This window comes from Prunus dulcis, chromosome 5 (genome assembly GCF_902201215.1).
Source record: "Prunus dulcis chromosome 5, ALMONDv2, whole genome shotgun sequence".
In the NCBI taxonomy this organism is placed as follows: domain Eukaryota; kingdom Viridiplantae; phylum Streptophyta; class Magnoliopsida; order Rosales; family Rosaceae; genus Prunus; species Prunus dulcis.
In genome coordinates this window covers 12741255-12764421 of record NC_047654.1, presented here as the reverse complement: position 1 = coordinate 12764421, position 23167 = coordinate 12741255, and the positions used below count along the sequence as shown (strand labels likewise).

Here is a 23167-nt window from a genome sequence, read left to right as displayed (position 1 = left end):
GTGAAAGCACGTCAAAGACGCTGTCCTAAAGCCTTTGTAGCCTCCCTACGTGCAGGTAATGACGGTCTACAAGACTCCAAGATACGACCCCAATACGCAGGCTTAAGATCCGCTATGAGCACGTTCACAGTCGGATAGAAAACTCCAAGCCACAGAACCGTTGCCCAAAAATAATATAGAAAGTATGGAATATGTGAAAGTATGAGAATAGAGAAATCTGATTGTAGTGTTTTTGAAATGTGAAGGAGGAGTGGCCTTTTATAGGCATCCAAAACTCGTAACCTCCAAACACATTTAACCATAAAAGTTGGTGGCAATGAATAGAAAATAAAAACTGAAAATTAAACAATTTGTAACTCCTATAATAAATAAAAGAAACCAACCAAAAATTAAAACAGAAAATAAAACGTTTTAAAATTTAAAATCCTTTCAAATAATAACAGAAAATTGCTATTCATTCAGCCAGTAATGGGGATATATACCGTTCTCCATGTTATTATCTCCGGTGAATACTTCATTATGCGTGTGCGTACTGCTTAAATATAATTTTAACATAATTTAATCTCATTCTTTATTATATATGAATTTTCCTTTCTTTTCAAAGATATAGGCTTGGAATTGCAGATAATTCAGTGGCACCAAGAACTCGTTAACTCTATGAACAGATTGCGCGTTTTTCATAACCTTTCAGCTAACTTAAAACCTCTTGTCATAGACTCAGTAAACTTCAATGCAGGGGAGAAATCTTTCCATAAAACGAAAATCTATTAGGACCATTATGTTAAAAACCAAGCAATACGTCACAAAGTCTCACCTCCGGTAGAAACAGAATCCAAAGTAATGAAAGATCGGTAGAAATAAAAATATTGACATATATCTATTAGAAAACGGTTCATAAAATACCGGATGATAGTCTGCTTCATACACAAAAGAGCAATAACTTGTTCAGAATGACAAGAGATTCCAACAGACAAAAGTACATAAACCAAAAGAAAATATAGTTAAAAAATCATCAACAAGTGCAACCACATATACATAGCTAGTCAGAAGGGTAATCGGAATTCAGAAGTTTTCCTGGACAACGTTTTCTTCAACAAGTTTTGCCTTTATCGACTCTCTGATAACATTCAATGCTTCATAGGAAGAGCTCTGGACAGGCAGAAACTTGAATATACGATGCAAACTAGACACTGGAGCATCTTCAACGGATCTAACAAGTGAGATAAATGCATTAACAAATGCAGTGGGGACACAATCAAGAATACCCTTATTCCATATGTTGTCCAGGAGAATTGTTTCCCTTGATGACGCAAGAAGAAAATCAGCTTGAATTATGAAGGGAAAGTTTGTCACCATCTCGGTTGGAAGGAAGGCATAGACCCCGGGTGAGCTTGTTCCTCTATGAAAGTGTTCTCCGATTGGAAATGCAAGCGTGATCACCCACTCATCTACCTCCATTCTCTTCTCCACTCTGCATTCCTGCCTGACAGGAAACTTCTGCTTCCACATATAATAGCTGCATTCATTTTCAGCCGCATTGCTACTTTCTTCTGCAGAGAGATGGACGGTGTAGGACTGCGCATCAATGTTCTTTCTGGTCACAAAGTTAGTCTCACTTGCTATCTCAATTGCACTTACAGTGTTGAGACTTGGATCGCCATTGTCTTCCCTCACTGAGAGCTTCTTAATCTTTGAAAGAAACAACAGAAGCTCACGGTGTATGCTTGAGAGCTGCTGCTTCACAGGCTGGACCTTGTCAGCCTTTAGAGGTAAGATCAGTGTTGTGGTGGGAAGAGCAGAAGCAGAACCAGAACCATATAACTGTTTTATGTCAGAAAAATTAGGGTTTGTGTCAACCCATTCAGGAACTACGTACCCGAGATTGCAATGCACACAAGGATCTTCACTGAACCTTATTTGATATCCATTGCTGAAAACATAAGGGTGTGCAGTGATCAGAAACACACTTTTGAACCCAATTCCTGTATATTAATCACAAATTTGGTTAAACAACACAAAACGAAAAAGCACATCCGAGAACATCAATATGCTTATAGGCATTCGAACAGACAAGAGCTTAACTCAGAATTTAACATAAACAAGAGCAAAATATTCTTGGAGAAGCTATATAAACATATGCCTGTTTCTCAAGTCAAAATAAAGCTTAACCAAACATGTTGAGAACGTAGATTTTGAGTAAAGTCGCCAAATTTTGTGAAGCTGCGTACATTTTCGGAAGGCCTAAAGCTTTAAAAATCAGCTGTGACATTATTTTATTTAACATTGTGGTCAGTAACGTTCTCTTGGATGAGAATGTGAACCCAAAAGTTTCAGATTTTGGATTGGCACATGTCGTTCAAGGCACGCAGAGTCTAGCAAATATTCACAAGGTTGTGGGAACAATGTAAGCATCATCCCTTTCTTTTCCAACGTGAGTCTAGCAAATATTCACAAGCCAACTCCTTGAACACACTGTCACTCGTATTGTTAATATTACTGAATAAATGGCCTAGGCGGGGGCTAGGCGGTCTAGGAGATCGCTAGGCAGGCTAGGCGGGCTAGGAGATCGCTAGGCAGGCTAGGCGGGCTAGGCAGTCGCTAGGCAGGCGCTAGTCGGTCTAGGCAGGAGCTGGGCAGGCGCTAGGCGGTCTAGGCGGGCGCTAGGCAGGCTAGGCGGTCGCTAGGCAGGAGCTAGGCGGTCTCGGCAGGAGCTGGGCAGGCGCTAGGCGGTCTAGGCGGGCGGGCTAGGCTGGTGCTGCTCCTAGAAAAAAAAAACGCCATTTTGGAATCTCCAAGGTCAGAGACGAGATCACGATGGTACTATGAGCGAGAGAGATGAGGATTGAAGAAGAAGAGAGGTCGCGGGTTATGTCTGAACGAGAGAGAGAGAGAGAGAGAGAGAGAGAGAGAGAGAGAGAGAGAGAGAGAGAGAGAGAGGGACTGGAAGACGGCTCGTGTTAGAGTTAGGGTTTGAGAAGGAAACTTGCATTTATGTGTTGATGAAAAAACAAAAGAAGAGATGGCCCCCGATTTCTCCTCAAACAGATTGAAGGTTTTCCTGTTTAAGAGATATTTTGAGTCAAAATAAACATATGCCTGTTTCTCGAGTCAAAATAAAGCTTAACCAAACATGTTGAGAACGTAGATTTTGAGTAAAGTCGCCAAATTCTGGGAAGCTGCGTACATTTTCGGAAGGCCTAAAGCTTTAAAAATCAGCTGTGACATTATTTTATTTAACATTGTGATCACAACTTCACAAGGCTAATGATCTAACTGAAGCACAGATATGAAAAATAAAAAATAATAATTTCAAATAATTAAAAAACAATCAGAATTAATATAGATGTCATGTACTGATGATGTACACATACCTTTCTCCCCAATATAACCGCGATTCCTGTTGCCTTTCTTGGTGGACCGACCAATACTGCAAATAGACTCTATGTTTTCTGGAGAAAATCCTTTCTCATTGTTGAAAACCAGCAATGTGGCAGGGGCCCCCGTGGCTGTTATATCCCTGGATGTAATGACAAACTCAAGTGATGGATCAACCCCCTCTGCGTACTCATTATCTTCTGCATTCTGTAAAGTAAGTAGTACAAATATATACTCAGATATGTATGCACACACACAAAATTAGAGGTTCAAAAGATTCTAAGACTATGCACTAACCTTAACACCAAACTTAAGTCATGATATGTAGGAATGTATATTTAAAATAAACAACCTGGATGAGTTCCATGAGGAAGTGAACATCTTTGGCATAGAGTTCAGCAGAGAGAGTCTTGATAGCCTGGTGAAGATCCTCAGTTAAAGGGTTGAGTGCATCTGCTCCTATGGAGAACTTTTTCTTCCTTATCTCTTCTATGTGCCCTCTCGGTGTCGCCATTTACGTCACTCTTCTTCTAATTAAGCTGAGTTCACAGAGAAGTACTGAATGAGACAGAGTAGATAGAACAGATGGTGTGGTTGTGATTGAGACTGGTGATGAGTTTCCTTATATAGTAATTTTGAGAGAGAGAGAAGCATGATCATGAAATTACTTCGGACAAAGCTGAGAATACTTTGTAATTAACGAGATTACTTTAGATATGGGATGAGATTTTTTTTAGTAAGTGGAGTGCAGCTTGAAATAAGTCTTATAAATAGTTTGTCAAACAATTACTTAATGCATACTAGCCTATTTGCACGCGCTTTCTCTCCTGCGTGAGGTTTTTTTTTTAATTTTTTATATAATTTAAATTTATTTTAGAATTAAAAAAGATAATGGGTAGTTGTGTTTCATAAAAATAAGACCAATTATCTGATTTTTCTTTTAATTTTAATTTTTTTAATATGAAAAAGTGTAAATTTACCATATTATCCTAATTTAATTAATAATTTCAATTCTTAATGTTTGCATTAACCAAAAGCATTTTCTAGTATTTTCAATGTTATCATTCTCTGCCTTTTGCTTTTATATATATAAATAATTTAATTTTTGAACGATTTGAATAGGTTGGGTGTGAAATTATCTCAATCTAGAGGGTTTATTTTTATTTTGGCAATTTCATTTTTTTGTCCACTTAAGAAATGATGACATTAATATAGTATAGATAAATGATGACAATATTATATTTACTAAAATAAACAAATAAAACTTGGTGATGAGATTTAATGATTCAATGCAATTAGAGGAAAGGTAACCATCTCAACGAAGGAAGAAAAAGTGAGAGAGAGGAAACAAGAAAAGCAAAAGAAGAAAACCAGCAACAAACATGATTGAAATGTAAACTTATCTAGTAAGAAAGTGAAAGGAAACATTTGATGTAGTGGTAAAATGGCTGGGATTTGTACGAAAAAGCATGAGCTTTGGACGCTGATTCGTCGTCTTAGTCTTTGAGAATCTAAACAACTTTCGTCAACCAAGGCCAAAGTTGGTATAAGGCAGTTCCAATGTTTCCATATATCTATAGCCAAACACACCAAACATTACCACAAATATTATTTCATAGCATGCCTAGGTGGAAGAAGGGAAGGCAGAATTGAGAAACTCCTCCCCAAGCTTTTTAGTAAGTGGAGTGCCGTTTGAAATAAATCTTCAACCTTCAACTCTTCCCTTCCTTGGAAGGGAGTAAGAATATAAGGAAAATAAATAAAAACTGGTATAGTGCAATCCTATAAATAATTTGTCACACAATTACTTAATGCATATGATTTATTTTTTGAACAATTTGAATAGGTTGGGTGTGAAATTATCTCAATCTGGAGAGTTTTTTTCTTTTTCTTTTTTGGCTCAATTACATTTTTGGTTCACGTAATTTGACTCATCTTCCAGATTGGTTCATGTTATTTCAATTTTGGCAGTTTTAATCATGTGGTCTAATCAAGTCAAAATCGTAAGCTCAGTCACATAAAATTTTAAGTGGAAGTATCACCAGATATTTACTAACATAAACAAGGGTTTATAATTGAAATGGTCCTTGAATTTATGCCCAAATTTTATTTTGGTACTTCAACCAATTTTTTCACACCAATGGTCCTCCAACTCTTCCTTTCATGTCAAATTGGTCCCATCGTCTAACTCCGTCAATATTTCCGTTAATTTGAGGACTAAAATCGTGAATTGACATTTTAGCCCAGATATGAAAAATAAACGACATTTTAGCCCTTCAATTGACAGTAATATTGGCAGAGTTTGACGGTGGACCAATTTGATATGAAATAGAGAATTAAAGGACCAAAATGAAACTTAGGTATAAGTTCAAGGACCGTTTTGATAAAATAAAATAAAAACCCTATGAACAAACAAAACTATGAAGTTGAAGATTCAATGCAAAGAGAGGAAAGGTAACTTTGTCAAGAAGGAAGGAAAAGCGAGAGGAAACAACAAAAGCAAAAGAAGAAAACCAAACACTAACTATTGAAATGAAGGGTAAACTTATCTAGTATAAAGAAGAAAGTGAAAGGAAACAGGTGATGTAGTGGGTAATATGAGTGGCAACTGTACGAAAAGCATGAGCTTTGGATGCTGATTCGACCACCGAGTCCTTGAGTCGTTTTAGTCTTTGAGAATCTAAACACCTTTGGTAATATATATATATAACCACACACCGTCCCGTCCAAAACCAAGTTGAAAAATCAAGTAGAGTTTGGATTGGATTGCATAGTAGAAAAAATGGGAGCGAATGAAAGCAGGGAAGGGTCTGGAAACAATGAGGAAAATGGTGGTGACTTGCGTAACGACAAGGCTGACTTGTCCACTGGTGCAATTGCAGCTGGCGCTGTGGCAGGAGCGGCTATGCTGGCCTATGGTTTATCCCGTCTTGTTTCAGGTTCAGGTTCAGAATCAGAACCAAAGCAGAAGGGGAAGACGATGAAAGCTCCAGGCCGAGGAGGTGAGCAAATCTTAAGGGATGATTTTGCGCGTGACCCTAAAGCTTATTTCAAAGACCTCCACCGCAAGTAGATAGCCAGCGAAGGAGGGAGAGTGGGAGGATTTTGCAGTTGCCTTTATATCAATAAATACACTGCTGTGCGTGGCTTTTCTTTCTCTTGTATGTTCTGTTTATTTGACTATATATATATATATATATATATATATGTTGGTGTTTTAGTAGCTCATACTCTTTGTTTTGCTGGATTGAGTTCTGAATTCAAATCGCATAGAGGACAACTGTTAATTAATAAAATAATTAAATAAAAATAACAGTTGGATCAGGTTTGGATCATTGAATCAACCCAAAATACTCTGCTTTTAGTACGATTTTGGATTGTAATTCGAATCAAGTAAGTATGGAATAAATTTGGACTCAAATTAGATTCCGGATAAGGCGGCTTGATTTTTGTAGGACGTTGTGTCATCAAGTTTACCAATTCCTGGTACAATTATGAGTGCGTCAACTTTGCACAATTCCTTTCGTCCTTGTGTTTTCATACACTCCATGCCCTCCCCATAAGGAGGGGATCTGCTGTCCCCAAATTATATGTACCCTTGTGTCCCCTATCTAATTGTTTGACACGTGTTCACCCACTTAATTCTGAATTAACGTGTTAACTTATTAAAATTTAGAAACACCATAGAAGCAGCAACCATCCGTCGTGACCTTCATGCCCATTCCCCTTCATCCCCTTCCCTGACCTCCTCCCTCAACCACAAAATCACCATATACCAGTACTCTCAATTGAGAAACCCAATTTATGAATCACAGAAGCCCAATTGAAAAACCAATATAAAATTGAATGCTTAAACCCAATTGAAAGATCACGAAGGAAAACCATATACCAGTACACAATCCCAGAAACCGAAATTATTCAATAAAATTATCAAATCACCGATTCAAGCCTTTATTTTTGGGTGCATGAATCCCAGAAACCCAAAATTTGAGGGGGGATCGGGAAGAAGAGGAGGAGGTGGTAGTGGAAGAGAAGTGGGCAAGAGGGTGGAGGTTGTGCGTGGCTTAGGTGAGGGGGCTGGAACCAGCGAGGTTTTGGGCTGTCGAGGTGGGGTACTTGGGTGGGGATTTAATTTCTTTTAATTTTTAATTTATTGATAGTTAACAGTGTTATTATTAGGGTTAAGTGAGTGGACACGTGTCAACAAATTATACAAGGGACACAAAGGGACATGAAAATTAGGGACAGTGGATCCTCTCCCCTCACGATATAATCTAAATTGTAATTTAATTACTTCCAATTCAAAATGAAGGACATAAGATTAAACAAAGTGAAAGCAAATTAAATATATACAAGTTTTGCATTAAGTAGTAGGAAATTAAGGTTAATGCATGCTAGAAAACCAAGGAGGAATATGGGATTTGATCTTTAATTAACTTCTTTCTTTGATCAAGTGTGAGAGAGAGAGAGAGAGAAGGGAGGATTTGGAAAATGGCACATGTTGAGCTGTCATGAGTTGACTATGCAATCATAATGAAAAATACAACAAGCCATGATGTGCCACAACACAAGGCCTCTTGTGAAAATAGAATTCAACATATCTGACAGATTATTAGCAATCTTGCAGCTGATTTTAATTACAAACCAATAACCTGTCCAGAACAAGAGACTCCCATTGACAAAAGCCATGAAAGGCCACCAGGAAAAGATTGTGGAGGTCTATAGATCATCACAGAGTTCCAAAGTTCAAGGGGTGAAGATAATCAAAGCGGGAGACACTACATATGGCTCATAAAATTTAGCTGCTGCAAGGATGTGGAAAATTGCTATCCATAAAACTAAAATTTATTAGGACTTGTATGTCAAAGATCATTATGGTAGTAAACCGTTCTGAAAATACCAGATGATAGAACATGCTTCAATAAAAAGCAATAACTTGTTCAGAATAACAAGAGATTCCAACAGACAAAAGTACACAACCAAAACAAAAGCAATACTTAATGCATATGATTTATGTTTTGAACAATTTGAATAGGTTGGGTGTGAAATTATCTCAATCCGGACAGTTTTTTGGGTCAATTAATTTGAGTCATCTTCCAAATTGGTTCATCACATTTCAATTTTGGCAATTTTAGTCGTGTGGTCTAATCAAGTCCAAATCGTAAACTCCGTCACATAAAATTTTAAGTGAAAGTATCACCATATGACGTGGTAATACGACATCACTCAATAATTTCTCACTTGATAGTAGAGATAAATAACAATATTATATTTACTAATATAAACAAGGGTTTTTAATCGAAGTGGTCTTTGAAATTATGCCCAAGTTCCATTTCGGTCCTTCAACTAATTTTTTCACGTCAATGGTCTTTCAATTCTTCCTTTCATGTCAAATTGGTCTCACCCTCTAACTCCGTCAATATTTCCGTTAATTTGAAGGCTAAATCATGACAAATATATACAAATTGAGAATTTTAGCCCTTAAAATGACGGTAATATTGAAGGAGTTTGATGGTGAGACCAATTTGACATGAAATAGACAAATTACAGGACCAAAATGGAACTCAGGTATAACTTGAAGGACCATTTCGATAAAAAAACCCTACAAACAAATAAAACTTAGTGATGAAGGTTAATGATTCAATGCAAAGAGAGGAAATGTAACCTTCTCAACTAAGGGAAAAAAAAGTGAGAGAGAGGAAACAAGAAAAGCAAAAAAAGAAGAAAACCAAACAAACATTATTGAAATGAAAGGTACACTTATCTCTCTCTTTTTTTTTTTTGGTCATAGAAAGGTAAACTTATCTAGTGGAAATAAGAGTGGGATTTGTACGGAAAGCACGAGCTTTGGACGCTGATTGGACGCGGAATCCTCGACTAGTTTTAGTCTTTGAGAATCTAAACACCTTTCGTTGGAAAGGCAGTTCCAATGTTTCTATATAAATAATATAATCATGTAGAGTTTCAAAATCAAGTAGAGAGAGTTGAGTTTGGATTGATTAAATAGTAGAAAAATGGGAGCGAATGAAAGCAGGGGAGGCTCTGGCTCTGGGAACAATGATGAGGACGGTGATGACTCTAGGAGGAAGAGGAACACCGGTGCAATTGTAGCAGCTGGCGCTGGCGCTGTTGCAGGAGCTCTGCTGGCCTACGGTTTATCCAGAAAGGTTTCAGGTTCAGGTTCAGGTTCAGAATCACAATTAGAGCAAAAAAAAGGAGCTAACTATGCTGGCGTGGAAGCCTCCCCCTGCCTCTACCATGAAGTTGAATGTTGATGGGTCTAGAAAGGATCCTAGTGGTGCTATTGCTGCTGGGGGCCTTATTCGAAACTCGGCTGGTGATTGGATAGCAGGTTTTTCTGCCAATTTGGGTTATGGGGATATTTTGAAGGCTGAACTGTCGGCTTTGTGTCATGGTCTAGAGCTAGCTCTAAGGATGTAAGTGACAAAGCTTATTGTTGAAACTGATTCTGAACCTGTCTTGAGCTTTTTGAATACTAATTTGGAGGATCATCATCCTCTCCTTATTTTGCGAAACAAATGCATATCCTACTGGAAGAGCTCCTGGGATTGCAAAATCAACCATGAATACAGGGAGGTTAACCCGGCTGCTGACGCTTTGGCCAAGATGGGGCACGGGATGGAAATGGGTACTCACTTCTTTGATAAGCAACCTGATGGTATTAGTGGTGTCCTCGAGGATGACAGAGCTGGTCGCACAAGGCCTAGATGGATTTGAGTCTAGTTGTTTTCTCATCTCTCAATCCCCCTTTGTTACCCAAAAAAACAAAAAGAAAGAAAGAGAGAGTGGAAGGATATTATTGGTGTCCTCCAGGATGACAGGATAAATAAACTGTCGTAGCAGAGCAGTCTCGCTCAATGCTCATCTATCTATTTCTACCATGTCTTTGGCTTTGCTTTCCCTTGTTGTTTGTGCTTTCAGACTTTGTATTGTATTCCTCGTTCCTTGCTTTTGGTTTTATGAATTTCATGATTCCTCGTTCCTATTACTATATGATATATATATATATATATATATATATATCTGTTGGTGTTTTAGTAACTCATACCCTTTGTTCTGTTGAATTCAAATCGCATAGATGACAAACAAAATAAAATAAAAACAACAGTCGGGTCGGGTTTGGATCATCGAATCAACCCAAAAATACTCTACTTAATATGAATCAACCAAAAAAAAAAAAACTTCCCTTCTAGTATGATTTTGGATTATACTTCAGATCAAGTAAGTACGTATGGATTAAATTTGGATTCCTTCAAATTATGGGGAATGCTAGTTATCTTCTCTCTAACATTCTCCTTTAGATCTTCTCCATTTTACTTAAAACATGTGTCACTTTCCATACACTTAAAACAATGCTATAAATGCATTACACAAGCTAAATTTTGTTTTCCAAGTTTATCCTTATCAAATGTATTGATTTTTTTTCAGAACTTTCTTACCATCTTATTAAAAATAAATAAATAAATAAAAGCGTCAGTTTATTTTTTTTGAAAAAAAGGTGTGTTTTTTTTATTCAGTGAGAATGTTACAAAAGAAGTCCATGCTATGCTAGGACAACAATTTATTATTACAGTCTGTATCCTTTGGAAAAACGAAAAGCATACTTTTATATATATATAAACCTACGTTTTTTCTTATTTAATTTTTTTATATGGTGAAAAGAAAGCTATGCAAGGACTGAAGGTTTTATTAGCGACATATGTATTCTTTGGGTAAACAAAAATCAAACAGTTTTTTTACATATAAAAACCTTTTTTTTTTCTTATTTAATTTTTTAAGAAGGTGAAAAGAAAGTTGTTAAATTACTAGCTTGTTGTAATTAATATAATATATAATAAGGGTTAATTTGGAAAAGAAAAATTAGCTTGTGTGATGAATGATGACATTGTTTTAAGTGTAAGGAAAATGACACATGTTATGAGGAAAAAAGAGAAGATCCAAAACAGAAGGTTGCTAGCATTCCCCTTCAAATTATATAAGTGCTTTGAAGTAGGAAATTAAGGTTAATGCATGCTAGAAAACCAAGGAAGAATATGAGATCTGATCTTTAATTAACTTGTTTCTTTGATCAAGAGAGAGAGAGAGAGAGAGAGAGAGAGAGAGAGAGAGAGAGAGAGAGAGAGGATTCGAAAATGCAACATATTTCAAAATTAGGAAGAAAAATATATACTCCGCTTGGAGAGTGAATCACATGCCTAACTTGGGTCCCTTTCTTTCAATTTTTTTAATTTTATTTGAGCAATGGTGCTTTTCATGTTGTTAGTTCTTATGCAGAATTTTTTTTTCAAACTTTTTTTTTACTAAATAGCATGGCCTCATGTAGTATAATAGTGCATCTATACTTTTTATAAATAAAAATAAAAAATAAAAAAATTCGGCCGCTTAAGAGGATCCTTTTTAATTTTTTATTATTATTAAATATTATAGTCGCACGGCTATATTGGAGTTTTTTTTTTTTATAATAAATAGTATGACTACACGGCTATACGTTTTAAATATAAAATATTTAAAGAGTAACCGCACGGCTATATTGCTGTGTTTTTTTTAATTACGAATATAGCCACACGACTATACAGCTGTGTTTTTGTAATTTTTTTAATTACGAGTATAGCCGCGTGGCTAGGAAGAGAAATATAACTACACACAATGCGAGTTTGGGATTGCTGTCACTTTTAAAAAAAGTTGTTTCTACTGTGCTTTGAAAATAATTAGCTGTAAAGTAAAGCAGCTCCATGTTGGGTAAACAATATTTTTAAAGTGTTGTTAGTACAAAAAACAATGTCAAAACCTTTGGTAAATTTTAATATAAAATTGTTATAATTATGAATAATGACTAAAATAGACATGATGTTGAAAGTGTTATATATGTACTAATCATGTGGTGGTAGTGGTTGTGATGGAGTGGAGGTGGTGGTAGTGATGAAGGTGGAGTTGGTGGTTATGGTGTTAGTGGTGGTGGTGGTTGCGGAGGATGAGGAGGAGGATGATGTGGTGGTGGTTGCGGAGGATGAGGAGGAGGATGATGTGGTGGTGGTGGTGGAGGTGGCGGTGGCGGTGGCGGTGGTTGTGGAGGTAGTGAATGTGGTGGTGCAAGTGGTGGAGTTGGATGTGGAAGTGGAGGTGGTGTCATTTTTTTAAATGAATGATGGTATTTTGGAAATTAAAAAAATTCATTAAAAGATCTCTGCTTATTTTGAAAGTAGCTTTAAAAAGCAACCTAAAGCCTGCTTTTGAAAGAAATGATCATTATGAGTTGAGTAAGCAATATTCATAATGAAAAACACAAGAAGCCATGAGTGCCACAACACAAGGCCTCTTGTGAAAATAGAATTCAACATATCTGACAGATTATTAGCAAACTAGCAGCTGATTTAAATTACAAACGAAGAAACTGTCCGGAATCAGAATCCCATTGACAAAAACACACAAGTCACACAAATAAAGTTCACAACACATATGGACAGACTGATGCTACAAACAAATTACATTGACAGACTTACCTTCCTCTCCAACTCTATATATAAATTTCTAATGCAAAGATAACAAATAAAGAACGTAAACCAAACATTACCACAAATGCTTCATAGCATGCCTAGGTGGAAGAAGGGAAGGCAGAATTGAGAAACTCTTCATCCTCAATGAAGATTTGCAAATTCTTGGACTTCATAAAAAAATCAACTGCTTCCTCATTAAATTCTAGCACAAAGGCCAATTTGATCAGCTCAGAAAGTGCAGGGATATGATCAGTGTACTCCCACAAGACACCATCAGATATTACTTCAGAGAAATATGTGGCAAACTCAACGATGCTTTTATGTCCCCCAGACCTGTCAATTTTCTGAGTGAAAAATTTGGACATCTCTCTGTCCCATCTTATCTTGCGGCTTGCTCTGACATTCAAAATCTCCCCAGAAGACAATGGTAAGTTATAGTTTACAGTGATCGGTTCAGTTGTCTCTACAACCGTGAGACTGAGAAGACCTTGGACAGCTTTTCGCCTCGTCCCTGCTTCCATTTCAATGGGAGGGCAAGCTAGAAAACCAAGAATCAGCCGGAGTAGCACTTTCCCGATCAATTTCTCTGTTGGAATTACCTGTTGATCAACACTATTTTCGAGGGACAGTTCTTCCTTCTGTACAGATTCAGAAATAGTACGAACACCAATTTTCCTATACATTTCAAGCAATGTAGTCCGAGGCAAGTCAGGCAAGCTTGGCTGAGGATACCAAACAAAGACGGGGTCAGGAGAAGACTGTTCAAAAAGATCCTTAAGTTGAAGGTCATCTGGAAGGAAAACATCGCACTTGTTTAACAAAACGATTTCATCTGAGCCTGAATTAACAGGTACTTTCACCAAGGCCTCAGGGAGAGCTTTCTCAGTTTTTGCATTCCAGTTCTTTGAAACATACCGCCAGAACTTGCAACATTGATCCTGCGACAATCCAGTTTCAGAAGTTTCCCACGCCTTCCAGAGCTCGCAGTAGTCATCAATTGAAGGACGGGACTTTACCCTGTAAGCCCTGGAGAAGAACACGAGTAGGTTATGCTCAAAGTAGTTCTTCAGAACAGTCAACTGCGAACCAAATAGATCATCCTTGTCATATACAACACAGGCATCTGCATTAACCCAATCTCCATTCTGATCTCCCTTCGGAATCCAGATCCATCTGTCAGCCTCACTATCTGGCTCCCACTTAAACTCACTCAAGTAATTATATACTCGAACGAAAGTGGAAAACTCATCATGAAGATAAAGCTGGCTGGCAATCAAAGGACATCCTTCTGCCGCTTCAACAGTCACTCCTATTGCAGACAGCTCTTGTCTGTATGTTGCAATTTTACAACCATAAAATTCTACATCAATGAAAGGCCCATCAGTCTGCTTTAGATACTCACCAAACTTGGAATCAAACAACAAGCACTGGGTGGGAAGCCTATAACCAGCACCAGTCTTTAACCATGCCTGAGAAACTTCCTTCATGAACGCATCAGGAAAGGAGTAATCTTTCTCCTGCAATAGAATCCTTATGCATTCCAGCAAAGCAAGTGCGTTTCCTCGAGAAATGCGGCTCAGATTCTTGGGAAGCTGAAGACCAGAAGGCACAAACTTGACCCCGTCCTTGAATTCCACAACAACCCCCAAGCTCTTCAACTCTTCCTTATATTCATGAATGTTCTTGCCATACCAATTATTAGAGTCGTCAATAAAAGGGAGAAGAGGACACATTGGAGAGATAGAATCCCAATTAGGACTATAGAGAATGCACTGTCTTGGAGATCTATAAACACCAGGGCGAGTACGCAGCCACTTTTCTTCGCGAATGCAACTCTTAAGATCCGCAGGAAATCTAAACTGAGTGCCCTTCAGCTTTCTGTAACAGGACAAAAATGATGAAACATTTTCTTTGGTGATGATGGAAGCCTGCCGGAAATGGCGAGCAAATACTTTTGCAGCCTCTTCAAAATCAACAACTGCCCCTATCTTTCTCAACTCGTCTCTGTAGTTAAAGATTCTGCTTCCGTAAAAATTATGATCAATCAATGGGAGGCCACTAAGGACCTGAAGAAGGCAACCCCATTCAGGGTGAAACAAGAGACATTCACGTGGAGACTTGTAACCATTATTTGTCTTCAGGCATTTCGCTCCTTTCAATGCTTCGACAATCTTATCAGATGAATTTGAAATAACCATAATTTGAAGCATTAGTAGAACAGCCTCAGGTGTCAGAGCAGTTAAGCGTGCAGGTGACTTAAGGTGGTCGATGATAAGATGGTAATTTCTTTTGAAGGAGACAACCACACCAAGCAACTCAAGTTCTATTTTGAAACAGAAGATTTCTTCACCATATAACTCCTGATCAATGAAGGGAATGTCACTTATTTTGGACGCAATTCTCCACTCTTGGTCAAACAAGACAGATCCAACAGGAGACCTATAACCATGAGATTTTGTTTTAAGCCATTGTCCTTTTCTGATACTGCGGATGAAATCGTCTGGGGGAAGACATTTGTCCCTCAAGAGCTTGATAAATTGTAGTATTGAAAGTACGTTGCCTCTAGTTAAAGTGGACGACGCTGCCAGAGACATAAGATGCTTCCCAATAAACTCACATGCTTCTCCAAATTCAAACATCACTCCAATTGTTTTCAGCTCTTCCTTGTAACCATCAATTCTCTCACCATAATAACTCTGGTCAACCAACGGGATATCAACAAAAGCGGATCCGTTCTGCAAAATGTTTCCCCATGATGGTGTAAGTACAAATGACTGCGAAGGTGGCCTGGACGCAGAAAAACCATTCAAAATAACTTTCAACCAGCCGCCTTCCTTTATACATTTCAAGAACTTCTCCGGGATGTGAACCCTTTGGTATCTCAGGTGACGAATCCATTCCAAAAGCAAGAATGCATTTTGCTTAGTGAGTGTTGCAGATACAGTTGGAATACAGGCATTGGGAGCAGAAATATAAGGGACATCCGAAGCTCCAGTAGGAACTTTGAGGAACTCAAGGAGCTGCTTCGGTTCAGTAACTTTACCTGCAAAGCAGCCTGGATTCATGTAATCTTCTCCTAACTCAACATACCCTTCTTCTGTCCATAGATTTGAATCAGTCAACCCAGCCCACTTGCTTTCATTGGCAGGGACAATAACCCCTGTCTTTTGTCTGATCACATACCCGTAGTTATTCACGAGTGGCATCTTACCACATAAATCAACAACTTCGGGATAAGATATATGGCCCTTGTGGAATGAATGATACAAAAAGTGGGCGTATGCAACAGCAGGTTTCCGTTCATTACCAAGAGAATTATAGAGGCAAACTGCATATTCGTGTACATTTAAAGTATCAACCTTCATTTCTTCCGCAAGCCATTTCACCAACTTGTCCTTGTTAGGACATGACTGGATAGCTTCTTGGGTTCTTTTTGGCATAAAAAGAAGACTTGCCACAGATATAAATTCACGGTTCCAGTCAATCAGCCATGAAACCTCCCAAAAATGACGGGATAGGCGAACCTTCTTTTCACCAGTCCGCATTGAGCTCAAGCTGCACAAAGAAGCACGCTCATAAAGATCCACAAATTTTATTAGCGGTATGTACTTGATGGTGGTGCAATGAAATTTGGGCCCCCAATTATCAGCAATAAACAGTAGAAGTTCCAAGTAGACATCTTCTGGAACCCCAACTACCAGATTGGAACTCTGAATGCATTTAGCATACCATTCATCATCCACTGGTTCAACTCCAAGGAAACTCAGAATGTGATCATACTCCTTTTTGTCAAATGAATGACACAAAATATATTTTCCATGGGAAGAGAGATTCGGCAAGCTTAACCCTACTTCCCTTGCCTTTCTCAAAATATTCCAAAAAGCAGGCAATAACCTACCCACTTCACGAGGTTTATGGAAGAACTTCTGCCCCTTGTGCGGCTCACATGGTACAATATCTTCCTCCACCAGCCGTGCTTTGATCGACTCCCTCACAACATTCAATTCATGATAGTGAGAGCTCTGGACAGGTAAGAACCTGAAAAAGGGAGGCAAACTAGATACCGGTGCATCTTCTACAGTTCTCACGAGCGAGAGAAATGCATTAATAAATGCAGAGGGCACACAGTTCAGAATTCCTTGATTCCACTTCTTGTCCAATAGAATATTTTCTCTTGATGATGCTAAAAGAAAATCTGCCTGAATTATGAAAGGCAAATTTGTAATCATTTCGGTGGGAAGGAATGCATAGATCCCGGGTGAGCTTGTTCCTCTATTAAGGCGTTCTCCATATGGAAATGCTAGCGTGATCACCCACTCATCTACCTCCATTCTCTTCTCATCTCTGCAGTCTTGCTTGACAGGAAACTTCTGCTTCCACATATAATAACTGCATTCAGTTTCCAACTCATTACCATTTTCTTCTGCAGAGAGATGGAGCGTGTAGGAATCAGCATCAATGTTCTTCCGCGTCTCAAAATCAGTCTCACTTGATATTGCTATCGCGGTTACAGTGTTGAGCCTTGGATCCTCATTAACTTCCCTAACCGAGAGCCGCTTAACCTTTGCAAGGAATAAGAGAACTTCAGGATGCATTCTAGAGAGCTGCTGCTTCACAGGTTTGACCTTGTCAGGCTTTAGAGGTAAGATCAGTGTTGTAGTTGGAAGGGCAGAACCAGAACCATATATCTGTCTTATGTCAGACAGAGTTGGGTTTTCCTCAACCCATTCAGGAACTATGTACCCAAGATTGCAATGCATACAAGGCTCTTCACTGAACCTTATCTGATAACCATTACTAAAAATGTAAGGCTGAGCTGTGATCAGAAACACGCTCTTGAAGCCAATTCCTGTAGATTAACAACAGATTTGACTGAATTATCACAAAAATGAAACATACTAAAAAAAGATGGAAAACACATATAGGCACATCAGCAAGCATTCAATAGCTCATTTGTGGATTAATAACAGTCATCATGTATGTGAACATGGGCATGCTATCTAAGCAACATTGCATGGCTTCCATAAAATTCATCTGGAAAGCTTTAGAAAAAGCCAATGATAAAAGATAACAGCTAGAGGTCACAGGTCATAATTTTAGTTTGCAATTTGGGACAACCAGATTCAAAATTTAGTCCCTTTTATTAACTCATCATTGCTTCACACAGAACCTGTATATCTTTCACTTAAGAATAAATATTGACCTTTTAAATGGAAAACTGTCTTATCCTCTTAATTAAAAGATCCAGACAATTATGGGTATTTCATAAAAAAAATGCACTTGTCAGTTGAGTTTAACAGATTTCTTAATCCACTCAAATCACCAAATTATTTGTATCTCAAGTCATGGGAAATGTAAACCAATGGATTTAGTGTCTAATCTCTATATCATGTCAAGATTGGTAAGTAGAATATAAGTTTTCCTTCTGACCAATATTCTTGGAGAAACTATATAAATAAACTTATTCCTGTTTCAGGGATCAAAATAAAGATTAACCAAGTATGTTGAGAAGGTAGATTTTGGGTAAAGTCACCAAATTTTGTGAAGCTGCATACATTTTTGGAAGGCCTAAAAGCTAAAAAAATCAACACTGACATTACTCTGCTCACGTTGTGGTCCAAGTATTGATACACTATGTCACAAGGCTAATGTTCTAACTAAAGCAGAGATAGATAAAAAAGTAGAGTTCATGGAAGTCATGCACTGATGTATACGTACCTTTCTCCCCAATATAGCCGCGCTTCCTGTTGCCTTTCTTGGTGGACCGTCCAATACTGCAAATAGACTCTATGTTTTTAGGAGAAAATCCCTTCTCATTATTGAAAACGAGCAATGTGGCAGGAGCTCCTGTGCCGGTTATATCCCGGGATGTTATGACAAACTCAAGTGATGGATCAACCCCCTCTGAGTACTCATTATCTTCTGCATTCTGTAAAGTTAACCATTATTTGTTATTTGAATCAACTTAAATTAACCATATAAGAGACAAAACTAAGATCAAAGTTGCTCATGTTGGCAAGTTCAACTGTATCCACTTGCTTTTAATCAAGGATATCACCTAAGGATATGGATTAAGGTTCACAGACAAATACTATCACATAACTCTACTAACAATCATCAATCAAAACATTGTAGCATCTTAATCAATGTAAGCTTTGACAGTTCATCTTTACTAAATGTATTAAACAAAGTTAAAAGTTAAAAATCCTTCAAATACATTCTCCAGCACACATGCATACGCATACAAACACACATATATCCCTTCATTTCTCTTCAAAAAGCATTTAGTTTTCAAGTGGAGAAGAGGATGGCCAATTAATAAAACAGAAATCATTGAACTCAGAGTTCCATAACCTTTTTATGTACTGAAATTTAACCCCAAACAAAACCCATCATGGATATACTTTTCAGTATAACGTTTATATTATATTATATATATATATATATATATATGTATGTAAGCATGTGAATGTAAACCTGGATGAGTTCCATGAGAAAGTGAACATCTTTAGCATAGAGCTCAGCAGAGAGATTCTTGACGGCCTGGTGAAGATCTTCAGTTAAAGGGTTGAGTTCACCTCCAATGGAGAACTTTGTCATGCGTATTTCTTCTATGTGCTCTCTCCGTGTTGCCATTTCCGTACGGTCTCGAACAAAAACACAAAGGCACAGCCTTTACCAGAGAGTAGACAGAAGGAGCAACCAGAGAGTGCAAGCAGAGGGTAGAGAGAGAGAGAGAGAGAGAGAGAGAGAGAGAGAGAGTGTAGAGAGAGAGCAAGAAGAGAGTAGACACAGAGAGCAAACAGAGTCGGAATGAGCGTAGGACACTAAAAAACTTATTTGGTCGCTTATAACTCACTCTCTTTCCATTTTCCCAATAAGCTGGCGTTTGGGAGTGCTGCGCTTAAAAAATAAGCAGCTTAATTTTTTTTTTTTTAAATGAAAACTAATGTGATGTTTATTTCTAAAAGGATATAATTTTAGATTAGTAAAAAAAATATTTATTGAATTTGACAAAACAAAAACAAAAATCCATTGAATGAAAGCTTAAACCGACGTAGTTGTGGACAAATATTAATCCGGCCAGCTATCCAATCAACTTCCGAACATTATATTAATTTGACGAGATATTATTGAGTCCGAAGTATGAATCTCCATCTCTCGTTGATTAAAAAAAAAATACATTTAATTTAAGTATTACATTAAAATAAAATTATTAATAGGAATGTACCCTTTACTTATACACTTTTAAAATTTTAAAATGCTCTAATTTTAATTGATAAATTTTGATCTAACAATTAGAATATGATATACGTTCTTTTAAAATATAAGAAACTTTGATATAACATTACTTAATTATTAAAATATATACATATATTTACTAATATAAACAAATAAAACTTGTTGAGGAAGGAGGTCAATGATTCAATGCTGAGAGAGGGAAAGGTAACCTTGCTAAGGAAGGAGGAAAAAGTAAAAAGAAACAACAAAAACAAAAACAAAACAAAACAAACATTATTGATATGAAAAGTTGACTTATCGAGGAAGTAGTATCAAGAAAGTGGAAATTGATAGAGAATAAGAAAGTGAAAGGAAACATGTTGTGGTAATAATACTAGTGGGATTTGTACGAAAAGGCAAAGACTTTGCATGCCCTTTGGACGCTGATTCGACCACTGTGAGTCAGCCAGTCTTCTTTCTTTCTTTGTTTTTTGTTTTTGTTTTTTTGTTTTTTCTGTTTTTTTTTTTTTTTTGGTCAATTTGTTTTTTCTGTTTTTAGTACAAGCAATTTAAAAACTATTGGGGTAGGGGTTAACACAACATTCTTTGGGTGCAGAGGGTTCTGAACTTTTGGCCAGTGGGTAGGAGGCTGAAGAGCTCAACCACTGAGCTAAGCCCCACTTGCAGTTTTTTTTTTTTTTTTTTCTCTCTTTTGAGATACATCGATCACTACATTATGGGGAAGGGGGAGGGGCTGAAGAGCTCAATCACACTTCATGGTTTCGAACTGTTGAAGATTGGCTCACCATTGATGTGGGGAAGTAAAGGAAGCAGCAATCCAGATTTTGCGCATAGGTCCTACTTACTGTGTGTTTTTAGCCTGTTTCTTTTAGGGTTTTGTTTCCTACTTCTAGTCTAATTGTAACTCAAGTCCTATAAGCTATAAATAGGACTTTTGCATCTCAGAGAGAGCAATAATCTAGAAGACAAGAGGGCATAGGGGCTAAAGGGTTTTTTTTTTTTTTTTTTTTTGGGTAAACTTTGTTCATAATCTTCTAATAAAATTTCTCAAGGGATCACCGAAGAGGATGTAGGCACGTTGTCAAACCTCTATAAATTCTTAGGTTCTAGGTTGATTTGTTTGTTTTTACGGTGTTTAATTTTTCAGTGTTGTAGAACAGAATTTTAGTAATCAAAATAGTTTTCATTATGATTCTTGATAATCAGTAAACAATTTAATGGGAATGTCTTGGAGTGACTCGGATTCATGTTAACTCGGTTTCATGATCACTCTTATCCATGCTCACTCCGATTACGAATTAGCAAACATGCAATATTAGTTTTTATTTCTTTTGATTTATATAAATTAGGGTATAATTGGAAGTTGAAAGAGGAAAGGTAACGTTTCTCAGCCAAGGAAGAAAAGTGAAAAGAAACACCAAAAGCAAAAGAAGAAAAACAAACAAACATTATCAAAATGAAAGGTAAAGCTTCTCAAGGAAGTAGCGTGGCGAATGTGAAAGAACCATGTAGTGGCGAATCTTGATGGGATTTGTACGGAAAGCAAGACTTTGCCTGAGCTGCTTTCCATTCTTTATATCTATAGCCAAGCATCGTCCCCAAACGAAGTTACAAAATCACCGTGTTTGAAATTTGAAGTAAAAAAAAGGGAGCTAATGAAAGCAGGGAAGGCTCTTGGAGCATCAAGGACGTGTCCAATGGTGTAATTGCAGCTGCCACTGTGGCAGGAATGGCTCTGCTGGCCTATGGTTTATATGGACTTGTTTCAGCTTCAGAGCGGAGGAGGAAGACGATGAAAGCTCCGGGCAGAAGTAACCGAATCTTAAGGGATGATTTTCAGGCTAACCCAAAAGCTTATTTCAGAGACCTCCACCGCAAATAAAGAGCCAGTCCCAGTGGGATGGGAGGATATTGCAGCACTTGCAACTCAGAGTCACTGCCTTTATTATATGAATAAATAAACTCTTGTAGCAGTCTCTGTTCTACTCTTCTATCTGATAACAGTAAGAGAATATTGAGGAAAGAAGAAGAAGGAAGAAGAAGAAGTATTGCTTATATTGATTATCTGTAAAACTGATTACAATGAAATAGTGCTTATATAGTAAACTAACAGACTGTCTTAACAAACTAATAGAATCTCTTAACACTCTAAGGGCTCGTTTGTTACACAGGACTGTCTTGGCATGGACTATGCTTAATGACTGGCTTGGCTTGACTTGGCATGGTCTAAGTTGGATAACACTTATCCTATATATGTTTGGTGTATGCTTGGATTATAACTAATTTTTTTTTATTTTTTCAAAAATATCTATATATATGTATATATGTATTTTATAATATATATATATAATATATATATGTATATGTATATAACATATATGTGTATATACATGTATATAAGTATATTATAATAATATCATATATTTTAAATAATATAAACGTACATATATATTATAATAATATACATATATACATGTGTATATATGTATATATATGTGTATATAGGTATATATATGTATATTCTAATATACATGGGTATAATACATATACATATATTTTTATATATGTATGTATATTATAATATATAATATATATGGGTATGTTATAATAATAATAATAATAATAATATACATGTATATACGTGTTAATATATATGTATATATACATATACATTATATATATATATTATAAAATACATATGTATATATATATTATATTATAATATACATATATATATACATATATACATGTATATAATATATGTGTATATAGGTGTATCTATATATTATAATATATACATGGGTATAATACATATATATATATATGTATATTATAATAGATAATATATATATGGGTATGGTATAATAATAATATACATGTATATATGTATATTATAATATATATATATACATATAGTATAAATATATAATGTAGATGTGTATATACGTGTGTATATGTATATTATAATACATACATGAGTATAATATATATATATATGTATATATACTTATATATATATATATATATATATATAT

At 36.6% G+C, this 23167-nt stretch overlaps 2 protein-coding genes across 2 annotated transcripts in view; both read right to left on the bottom strand.

The window, feature by feature from the left end:
• Nucleotides 1–909: 909 nt before the first annotated feature.
• On the bottom strand, nucleotides 910–3945 carry LOC117628421 (protein NO VEIN-like). The gene is made up of 3 exons (XM_034360879.1): nucleotides 3728–3945; nucleotides 3372–3582; nucleotides 910–1982 (listed from the first exon to the last, which is right to left on the bottom strand). The coding sequence occupies exons 1-3, from the start codon at nucleotides 3887–3889 to the stop codon at nucleotides 1063–1065; spliced, it is 1293 nt and encodes a 430-aa protein (XP_034216770.1). The 5' UTR covers nucleotides 3890–3945; the 3' UTR covers nucleotides 910–1062.
• An 8697-nt stretch (nucleotides 3946–12642) lies between these two features.
• LOC117629061 overlaps nucleotides 12643–23167 on the bottom strand; it is a 16476-nt gene continuing 5951 nt past the window's right edge. Inside the window, exons 9-11 of the mRNA XM_034361583.1 lie at nucleotides 19368–19563; nucleotides 18609–18819; nucleotides 12643–17739 (exon numbers count right to left, since the gene is read on the bottom strand). Coding sequence (XP_034217474.1) covers nucleotides 12989–17739; nucleotides 18609–18819; nucleotides 19368–19563 — 5158 coding nt within the window. The 3' untranslated portion in view covers nucleotides 12643–12988. The remainder of the gene's footprint in view (nucleotides 17740–18608; nucleotides 18820–19367; nucleotides 19564–23167) is intronic.